Source organism: Brachyhypopomus gauderio, chromosome 4 (genome assembly GCF_052324685.1).
Source record: "Brachyhypopomus gauderio isolate BG-103 chromosome 4, BGAUD_0.2, whole genome shotgun sequence".
NCBI lineage: Eukaryota > Metazoa > Chordata > Actinopteri > Gymnotiformes > Hypopomidae > Brachyhypopomus > Brachyhypopomus gauderio.
The window spans coordinates 36,974,327-36,984,961 of NC_135214.1; the positions used below are offsets into that span (position 1 = coordinate 36,974,327).

At 47.1% G+C, this 10,635-nt stretch overlaps 1 protein-coding gene across 1 annotated transcript in view; it reads left to right on the top strand.

The window, feature by feature from the left end:
• spag17 (sperm associated antigen 17) overlaps positions 1 to 10,471 on the top strand; it is a 48,573-nt gene extending 38,102 nt beyond the window's left edge. Inside the window, exons 33-49 of the mRNA XM_077001287.1 lie at positions 704 to 794; positions 2,112 to 2,257; positions 2,535 to 2,868; positions 3,815 to 4,059; positions 4,288 to 4,420; positions 5,103 to 5,254; positions 5,407 to 5,577; positions 5,828 to 5,964; positions 6,400 to 6,530; positions 7,018 to 7,151; positions 7,403 to 7,579; positions 7,836 to 8,069; positions 8,829 to 8,877; positions 8,980 to 9,061; positions 9,375 to 9,461; positions 9,904 to 10,013; positions 10,205 to 10,471. Coding sequence (XP_076857402.1) covers positions 704 to 794; positions 2,112 to 2,257; positions 2,535 to 2,868; positions 3,815 to 4,059; positions 4,288 to 4,420; positions 5,103 to 5,254; positions 5,407 to 5,577; positions 5,828 to 5,964; positions 6,400 to 6,530; positions 7,018 to 7,151; positions 7,403 to 7,579; positions 7,836 to 8,069; positions 8,829 to 8,877; positions 8,980 to 9,061; positions 9,375 to 9,461; positions 9,904 to 10,013; positions 10,205 to 10,305 — 2,514 coding nt within the window. The 3' untranslated portion in view covers positions 10,306 to 10,471. The remainder of the gene's footprint in view (positions 1 to 703; positions 795 to 2,111; positions 2,258 to 2,534; positions 2,869 to 3,814; positions 4,060 to 4,287; positions 4,421 to 5,102; positions 5,255 to 5,406; positions 5,578 to 5,827; positions 5,965 to 6,399; positions 6,531 to 7,017; positions 7,152 to 7,402; positions 7,580 to 7,835; positions 8,070 to 8,828; positions 8,878 to 8,979; positions 9,062 to 9,374; positions 9,462 to 9,903; positions 10,014 to 10,204) is intronic.
• The last annotated feature ends 164 nt before the right edge of the window (positions 10,472 to 10,635 follow it).

Below are 10,635 nucleotides of genomic sequence, written 5' to 3' on the forward strand. Positions count from 1 at the left end.
ACACTCACTTTATTACTCTACATGCTCCCTTTATGACACTACATGCTCCCTTTATGACACTACACACTCCCTTTATGACACTACACGCTCCCTTTATGACACTACACGCTCCCTTTATGACACTACACGCTTCCTTTATGACACTACATGCTCCCTTTATGACACTACATGCTCCCTTTATGACACTACACGTTTCCTTTATGACACTACATGTTCCCTTTATGATACTACACGCTCCCTTTATGACACTACACGCTCCCTTCATAACACCACATGCCCCCTTTATGACACTACACACTCTGTTTATGACTCTACTCACTCCCCTTATGACACTACATGCTCCCTCTATGACACTACACGCTCCCTCTATGACACTACACGCTCCCTTTATGACACTACACACTCCCTTTATGACACTACACACTAGGTTTATGACACTCCACCCCCATGAGCAGGTTTTCTCCTGGCCCATGTTTCCTTGCTCTTCATTCATTTGAGGTCTAGATGCACTTCTCTTTGTAATCATGTTTTTTAAACAACTGCACAAAGAGTCAGCTGAAGTCTCACAGTCACAGAGGGCATTATGAGCTCAGAACAAACACCCAAGTGCTCCACATTACCACAAGAGTGTATGTGAGCATGTTCTCTTGGTCAGTAAACATGTTAGCTAATGAGAAGAATAAAATTCTCTATTTTTCTGCAGGTACAAGAGGGTGGAAACAGCGCCCCCCTCAGGCTTCATGTGTCCCTCCCTACTGGCCTCCAGCTCAGCTTTGAGTTTGAGGAGACAGAAGGTGATCAGCAGTATTTACTATCTCTATATTAGCATAAGATTAGAATAGGATTAGTATAGCACTCCCTCCATGAAATTGTAGGACATTAAACATTACACACTGCTTTCAAATATTTGCACAGTTGCATTTACTATTAATATATAATATCAGTTAATCTCATCCCATTTCATTTTATTTAGTCAAAATGCCCCTTTGACACAACATAAAGCCCACGGTCAGGTGAAGTGAATATCAGTGATTATTACAACGGGAGTTTATCAGACAGCAGGTGAACAGCTTTGTGAAGTTGATTTGTAGGAAACAGGACAGACGGCCATAAATGAGGATGTGGGCAACCACTGACGAATGGGTCAGTGAGCAGACAAATGGGTCAGTGGGCAGACGACTGGGTCAGAGGGCAGACGACTGGGTCAGTGGGCAGACGACTGGGTCAGTGGGCAGACGACTGGGTCAGAGAGCAGACGACTGGGTCAGTGGGCAGACGACTGGGTCAGAGGGCAGACGACTGGGTCAGTGGGCAGACGACTGGGTCAGTCAGAAGACGACTGGGTCAGTGGGTAGATGACTGGGTCAGTCAGAAGACGACTGGGTCAGTGGGCAGATGACTGGGTCTGTGAGCAGACGACTGGGTCAGAGGGCAGACGACTGGGTCAGTGGGCAGACGACTGGGTCTGTGAGCAGACAACTGGGTCAGAGGGCAGACGACTGGGTCAGAGGGCAGATGACTGTGTCAGTGAGCAGGCGACTGGGTCAGTGAGCAGACGACTGGGTTAGAGCGCAGACGACTGGGTCGGTGCATCTCTGAAAAGGCACGTGTTGAGATGTTCCTGTTGTGTGGTGGTTAGTCATACCTAAAATGCTCCGAGCAAGGAGATCCACTGAAGCACCAACAGGGTCTTGGGTGGCCAAGGCAAACACGCACCTACACACATATACACGCACCTACATATACATACACCCACGTACACGAACCTACACACACATACACGCACCTACACACACATACACCCACCTACACACACATACACCCACCTACACATACATACACGCACCTATAGGCACATAGACGTACCTACACGCACATACACGCGCCTATACCCACATACACATGTCTACACGACCTACATACACTTGCATACCCTTATACGCACATAGACACGACCTACGAGCACCTACACACACCTACATGCAAATCTACATGCACATACACGCGCATACAAAACCTACAAGGGGCACTGGACCCTGGACTTTTAATTGTCATTGCGGGATGATGTATAACTATATGTGCTTGTGTGTGTGTGTGTGTGTGTGTTCCAGGAGGCCAGGCTGTGCTAGTAAGGCAGCTAGCGCCCCCTGCTGGGCATGGACCCCCCACTTCACTTATCTCTACACATACTGAGCTCTCACGCACCATCACCTGCCTCGGAACAGTCATTAAACACATGACAGATGGATCTACTGAGGTGGGTTCTCTCTCTCTCTCTCTCTCTCTCTCACACACACACACACACACACACACACAGTTACACATCGCACATATGCACAGACTCATACACTGCTGCCTTTATACATACAGAACACACATAATTTTGAGACTTTATTATTTAAAAAAATAACAAAGGAAATGTCTGCATGCTTGGGCCTGTCTGTGAATGTACTGTGTGTGTGTGTGTGTGTGTGTGTGTGTGTGTGTGTGTGTGTGTGTGTGTGTGTGTGTGTGTGTGTGTGTGTGCGTTGTAGGTGCTGTTTGCGGATGGGACAGTCAGTAGGAGTCCAGACTCTGGGCCAGTGTGTGTGCTGGTTCCTAGCCCCACCCCACAGGAGATAGACACACCCACTGAGATCAAAGACAGGAAGGGTAAGACACAATGTGCAGCACTACACACCACAACACACAACTACACTACACACCACAACAAGAGACTACACACAACTACGCACCTGTACACAGCATTACATACTAATGTACAACACTACATGACACAAAAGACCACTACACATAACTACACAACTCTACACACAGCTATCAATGCCCAAGATGACATTGCAACACAACATTACATTTACATTTACGGCACTTAGCAGACGCTCTTATCCAGAGCGACTTACAAAGTGCTTTGCTTCTGATCACAGAATACATCCTAGGTAATTGTACGGATAGACCAGAATTCAAGACACCTTTGAGTCAGACTACTACTAAACTACAGGAGTCAGTATCATTACCTAGTGTTTTGCAAGTTAGACGTTTGCCAAGAAGCACAAATAACCATAGACAGACATACAATTTAAGAACAACGTCAAGTTGTATCAGCTGTGTTAGTGTTCTGGTAAGAACTCAACAAACAGGTGAGTCTTCAGTCTACGCTTGAAGATAGCAATAGACTCTGCAGTCCTGGCAGCTAATGGAAGATCGTTCCACCATCTTGGAGCCAGGACGGAGAATAGTCTGGAGCTTTGTCTTCTGCCTTCCAATACACAAATACACAACACCACACACCTGAACATCACTACAAACACATAACTACACAACACCACACACCTGAACACCACTACAAACATGCATACTCACCACAATACACCTCTATCAATATACAACTACACAACACAACACACTACACATAATCTTAATGGGCAGAATGAGTCACTGCACACCACATAGAAATGCACAAAGCAGAGTGACGTATTTACATTATATTAATTAAATTCTTCTGAAGGCTTCATTAAATCAGGCCAATATTAATGTGTGGAGAGATATACCAAATCACCAAACCAGATCATGACCAAAAGGGTACAGGGGGAGAGAGACATGCAGAATGAGAGAGAGACAGGCAGAATGAGAGAGAGACAAGCAGAATGAGAGAGAGACAGTGAGTGAGGGAGAGACAGGCAGAAAGAGAGACACAGTGAGTAAGAGAGAGACAGGCAACAGGCAGAATGAGAGAGAGACAGTGAGTGAGGGAGAGACAGGCAGAATCAGAGAGAGACAGTGAATGAGAGAGAGACAGTCCTACTCTCCTCAGGAAAGGTAAACTCCAAGTCCAGTATTGGGCCAGACCTGAAGGAGCCCCTGGTGAAGGAGCCCCTGGTGAAGGAGCCCCTGGTGAAGGAGCCCCTGGTGGAGGAGAACTGGCGACCCCTGGTGGTGGCGGGAGGTTCCTGGACCACCACCACTCCGTCCGGCTTCAGGGTGGCGTCCCATGGGGGCAGACGGCGGGAGGTGCCGCCCATCCTAACCTACAGGGCCACAGACCCCTTCAGTCAGAGCGTGAGTGTGGGGCCAGCCCAGTCTGTCTGGCTACCACTCTATATTCTTCACTGACACTTTTATTCAGAATTATTTGTCTTGAAATAACGGGGCAAACCAGTCACAGGATTTAGTTCATGTTTATCATTTACGTTGTTGGTGGTCCTGTAATCTTTTTATTCATACAATATTTGGAGGCTGTGTCATGGCTTTAAGAACCACCAGATGCATATTGTTGTTCTGTTGTAGGTTGTGATTACCAGGGAAGACCAGGTCCTCTCTGTGCTAGAGACAAACGGAACAACCAAAGTGGACCACGCAGATGGAACTAGAATTACCACCTTCTACCAAGAGGTGGCGCTCCCACAGCAGCATAGCTCAGGTCTAAAGAATCAGCCTCAGAATCACACATCTGATCACTACTGAAAAGCTATAAGTAGAGGAGAATACTGCATCAGATGAAGAGTCCTGTTGTGAGGAGACAGAATGAGCACCAACACCTGGACATGGACCTCTGACTTATATGAGTTAAACACACTGACCTCTGAGCTATTTGAGTTAAACATACAGACCTCCAAGATATTTGAGTTAAACACACTGACCTATGTGACCTATAGGAGTTAAATACACTGACCCCTGGCCTATATGAATTAAACACACTGACCTCTGACCTATGAGTTAAACACACTGACCCCTGACCTATATGAGTTAAACACACGGACCTCTGACCTATTTGAGTTAAAACACTGACCCCAGACCTATATGAGTTAAACACACTGACCTCTGAGCTATTTGAGTTAAACACACTGACCTCTGACCTATATGAGTTAAACACACTGACCTCCGAGCTATTTGAGTTAAATACACTGACCTATGTGACCTATAGGTGTTAAACATACTGACCCCTGACCTATATGATTTAAACACACTGACCCCTGACCTATATGAGTTAAAAACACTGACCTCTGACCTATGAGTTAAACACACTGACCCCTGACCTATATGAGTTAAACACAGCCCAGTGTGGATCAGTGGAGCAGACTGACTCTGTGTGGTGCTCCCAGCAGGGGGCGGCACTGAGCACAAGAGGGAGAAGATGGTGAGGGTGGAGAGTTTTGGACTCACCCTGGTGACTGTGAACTGTGACAGCGGAAACTGTGAAGTTGTGTTTGGGGATGGAACCGTCATCACAGCTAGTGCACACGGAACCTACAGGGTGAGGATGAAGGGATGAAGAGATTCATGGGTTTGAAGGAAGGAAGGATGGATGGATGGATGAATGGATGGAGCTGGACAGTTTGGAAGAATGGACAGATTTATGACATAAGCTATATGGCAAGTCTCTTTCTCTCTCTCTTTGTCTTGCAGGTGTGTCCCAGTGGTGGAGGTGAGCTTCACGTTCGTGATGACGGTCTGGCTGTGTACAGCAGTAACCCAGATGGATGTGCACCTGAGGGAGATCAGGCCGGTCAGTATGTCATGAGCCCTTGTGGTGGGACGGTCTGTCGGGTCTCTGAGAATGGGGGAAATGTCTACGAGGTGAGACACTCCTCAGTCAAGACACACACATGATGAAAAACAGTTTAACATGGATAAAAGTTCAGAGCAGTCCATGTATGATCACGCAAGATTACGTTCAAAAATCTGATAATTGATCAAACTGACCAATGCACATGAGATTAGGATGAGTGTGCCAATGGGATCCCTGACATTAGCATTTGGAATCCCTTTAATCCTTTGATGCACAAGGCCACTGTACAGTTCCTCATGAATACAGTTTGCTTGTCAGGTCACTGCTGATGGCCAAGTCTCCATCAGGAGCTCCAGAGACCCTGAGCACAACAGACACGTGGAGTCAGAGACAGACACCGAGAGAGACGCAGAAGCTGCCAACACCCACACTAGCTTTGATACTCACCCACCCCGGTATGACTTTTTTCTGAGTGTGTTTGGGACATTCTGTCTATGACAGCCCAGGGGTGACTGCACAGAGCCTTTCTCCACGCTGCTGGACTGCCTGAAGGTGTAGCAACATGTGTAGTGTGCAGTGTCATTGTGTGCAGTGTCATCATGTGCAGTGTCACCGTGTGCAGTGTCATCGTGTGTCAGTGTCACCGTGTCAGTGTCACCGTATGCAGTGTCATCATGTGCAGTGTCACCGTGTGCAGTGTCATCGTGTGTCAGTGTCACCGTGTCAGTGTCATCGTATGCAGTGTCATCATGTGCAGTGTCATCGTGTGTCAGTGTCACCGTGTGCAGTGTTACCGTGTGCAGTGTCTGTAAGCTTTTGTTAATTTCATGTTGTGTGCTTGATGATGTTCAGCAATTAGTGGAGGTGTGTTTTTATGTTCTCTCTGTCAGGCTGTTCGTGGTGGCTCGTGATGGCTCTTCCACAGAGCTGCTCTCTGCTCAGGCTGTTGATGACCTTCTGAAGGAGGCACATTCAGATCCCACAGTGGCAGTGATCAGTGATCCTCTTCCAGACGCACCAGGTCAAGTCACACCGCATACGTCAGGTCTCCAACACACATCTCTCAGCATTTTGCACACTCTCATACTGTAATGTGAATATCAGTTTATTCAGTTTGTTCTTGTGTAACCCTAATGGTTTTGAAATTTCATTACATTTCACCATTCATTTCCTCAGTTGTTATATTTCTACACCATTATTTCTGCAATCGGCCAGGCGTTGCTTTGGGTCTCTGTGTAAGAATGAGAGAGTGGTGCCATGTAAACAGTGTCTGTGTAAATGTGCATGCCCAGGTTAGCAGGAGGGGTCAGGTTTGGAGCTCCTGGGTTCGTACCAGCAGGTTATCCTCAAAGCTTCATGAAGCGTCTCACAGTTAATGCTGTCTGCCTTCAGGATCCCCCTCCTGGGTGGAAACACAGAAACACAGAAAACTAATTTGCTAGTTAAAGTGACGAGATGATTTCTGCCATTCTAAAAAGCAAGACTGCCCTCTGCTGTTTCTACAGCAGATGTGGTTGGAGTCACGATCCTCCGACCTTTCCCTGAAGACATGAGCTCCCATTGGCTCATAACTAAACAAGAGGATGACATCATTCCAGCCAACCTGAAATCCAGGAAATGGGACACATTCCCTTCCTATGAGGTAACTAGAAGATATTTAAATGAAACCTGCAGAGGCGGAGAGAAGCCTCCGGGCTGACGTGGTCTGACGTGGGCTGAACGTGAGCTGACGTGGGTTGACGTGGGCTGACGTGCTGAATGTGGGCTGAATGTGACTTTATGTCCGTCTCCATGCTGTACTGTAGAAACTCTTTATCCATCTAACTGCAGGAGAAATTGTTGGTAATCGTCTCCACGGCGAATAAGGCCCTCACCCTTCCCTGTGTGTCTCAGCATAAGTGTCCGGCGGCCCAGACGGGAGCGGTGCTGTGTGGTGCTGGTCTGGAGAGGACTCACGCAGCTCCAAACCTGCGTGTACTACAGAACCCCGCAGTTCTGCTCACACGGCAGATAACCAAACACCCACCCATCACGCCTCAGCTTCGCGGGACACTGCAGGACAAACTCCTGGTATGTCACACTGAAATAAACCACATTAGAAATCAGAAATGGTCTTCCCTGGTGATCAGAACAAATTTGTTCCTGTTTTACACTTAAAAAGTGTGTTTACTGTTCCCTAAACTTCGAGAAGTGTCACTGCAGCTGTTGAGTACTGACTGACTGTCTCTCTGCTAGTTCAGACAGTTCTTAAAAACACTCTGGGAAAGCAGTTTTTGAAGTCTATATTTCTATCACATAGTCCTGTCCATGTGGGTGTCCACAGTAGTGTGGTCATGTCCAGATGTCTTCTGGAACTCACTGTTCACAACTATGTCTACATGTCATGCTTAGACCAACTCTACTGCAGATGTGCAGTGTGTGTGTGTGTGTGTGTGTGTGGGTGTGTGTGTGTGGTGTACAGGTATATATAAAGAAGCTCGTGCAGAAGGAGAAGCTGAAGGATGAAATGTTGTTGACAGAGCCGCAGACACTACAGCAAAGTCTCCTGCAGCTGTTACTGGTCAGTTCACACACCACCACACTCTCACACTCTCACACCACCACACTCTCACACTCTCACACTCTCACACCACCACACTCTCACACTCACACACCACCACTCTCACACCCGCACACCACCACTCTCACACTACCACTCTCACACTCACACACCACCACACTCTCACACCACCACACTCTCACACTCACACACCACCACACTCTCACACCACCACACTCTCACATTCTCACACCACGACACTCTCACACTCACATACCACCACACTCTCACACTCACACTCTCATACTCTCACACTCACATACCACCACACTCTCACACTCACACTCTCATACTCTCACACTCTCACACCACCACACTCTCACACTCTCACACTACCACACTCTCACACTCTCACACCACCACACTCTCACACCCTCACATTCTCACACTCTGTTGTATGTTTGTGTAGAGGTGGGAGTTTGAGTGTGTGTGAAGAGCATGTTGTGAATATGTAGAGAGTGCGTTTGTGTGTGTGAGTGTTTGTGTGTGTGTGTGTGTGTGTTTGTGAGTGTGTGTGTGTGTGTGTGTGTGTGTGTGTGTGTGTGTGTGTGTGTGTGTGTGTGTTTGTGTGTGCGTGAGTGCGTGTGTGTGCATGTGTGTGAGTGAGTGTGTGTGTGTGAGTGTGCGTGTGTGTGTGAGTGCATGTGTGTGTGTGTGTGTGAGTGCGTGTGTGAGTGTGTGTGTGTGTGTTTTATCTGTATCTCTTTCCTTCCACTACAGTCTCTGCCTGAGCAGCACCCGGGAATCATAGAGACGAGGGGTCTGTCTGGTGAGAGAGTTTAACTGTACAGAAGAGTCCAGCCCTTACCTGGGTGTGTATAGTAATATCCTCTCAACACCTGTGCCTTACCTGGCTCTATGCCCCACCCAGCAGGTGTGGCTTCTCTGTACTCTCAGGCCATGTTGTCTCAGTCTCCGTCTCCTGGTCTGCAGGATCTGGAAACATTACAGAGGTAGACCACACACACACACTACACACACACACACACACACACACACACACACACACACACACACACACACACTCACATGCTGCATATCGGTGATAACTGCAATTCATCTTCACGTATGAAAACCACAATAAAAATACACTGAACTATGTGAATGAAATCTGTAAATGTTCAGTATTCTGTGTCCTGTACTCCGTGTCCTGTGCTTCGCGTCCTGTGTTCTGATTGAGTGTATTTGTTAGGCAGTTTCTGTGCAGTTATGTCATATAAAACAATGCTACATATACACAGAAGTCAACCTGAGCGATTTCCCCAGGTCCTGTGGTGAAAGTGCTGGTGTTTCTAACACGGTGGGCAACCAGGAGCAGGAATCTGCTTGGCCCTGCCGGATCTCCCAGCACAGGTGAAGCCAAAACTCACCTCCCTCCTAACAGAAGGAGAATACAGCAGCTGTTGACTAAACTATGTCAGCTGATTCCAGTCATGTGAAAAGAGGTGAAAGTATGTAAATAAACAGGAAGCTGCTCATACTGGCAGCCTAAACGTCAACAGTGCTACTGAAGGACAGAAGCTGCTGGACTTCACATTACTGTATAAGGCAGCAGTGTTACTAGGTTACTGGGTAGCAGTTTTACTAGGTAACCAGGCAGCAGTCTTACTAGGTTACCGGGCAGCAGTGTTACTAGGTTACTGGGGAGCAGTGTTACTAGGTTACAGGGCAGCAGTTTTACTAGGTTACCAGGCAGCAGTGTTACTAGGTTACTGGGCAGCAGTTTTACTAGGTTACCAGGCAGCAGTGTTACTAGGTTACAGGGCAGCAGTGATATACGAGTGTGTCTCTCGAGGCTGGACCTCCAGGAGGAGAGGAGATGTCGCCATGCTCTCCGTAACCATGTGATTACACCCTACTTCCACCCAGAGCTGCAGGACATGCCACACTACACACGTCAGGCAGGTACCACTCACCTGCCACCTGAACCACACCTGGCTTCACCTCCAGATGCCAGACATTACTGAGTTTTATTAGCCATCCCAGTGCCAGTGTGGTAAATAAAGTAATAGATACGTTACTAGCAACTATGGGAAAAAAATATTATGGTAGAGTAAAAAAGTAAAACAGGATGATTTGTTGTGATAAACAGGAAGTGGATCTGACGACTCTTACACTGCGGCTGCCACCAGTGGGTGAAGCAGACGACTGTGATACAGACAGAGGCAGTGTGTCTTCACGCTCACGCAGCGCATGAACCTACCAGGAGCACGCAGAAGAAATCATCCCCTCTCCTCTCCGTACATGTGCGCAAAACACATGCCACATACCCCACATGCCAAACACACCCAGAGTTCCTCCCTTCTTTCTTAATGAATATCTTCAGTTAAGCGATATTATTAAATCATTCATTAATGCATTAATATGTTTTCTTTAGTTCTTCTGTGGCTTGAGTCCTCACTGTAAAAAGATTAACATACAACATACAATGTGTCTAATGATTCTGTTCTTCTCATACATCTTTCTTTGATGTCTGATAGTAAATACAGAAATCCTGTTGGATCCTGACATGGTTCAGAATCTTAAA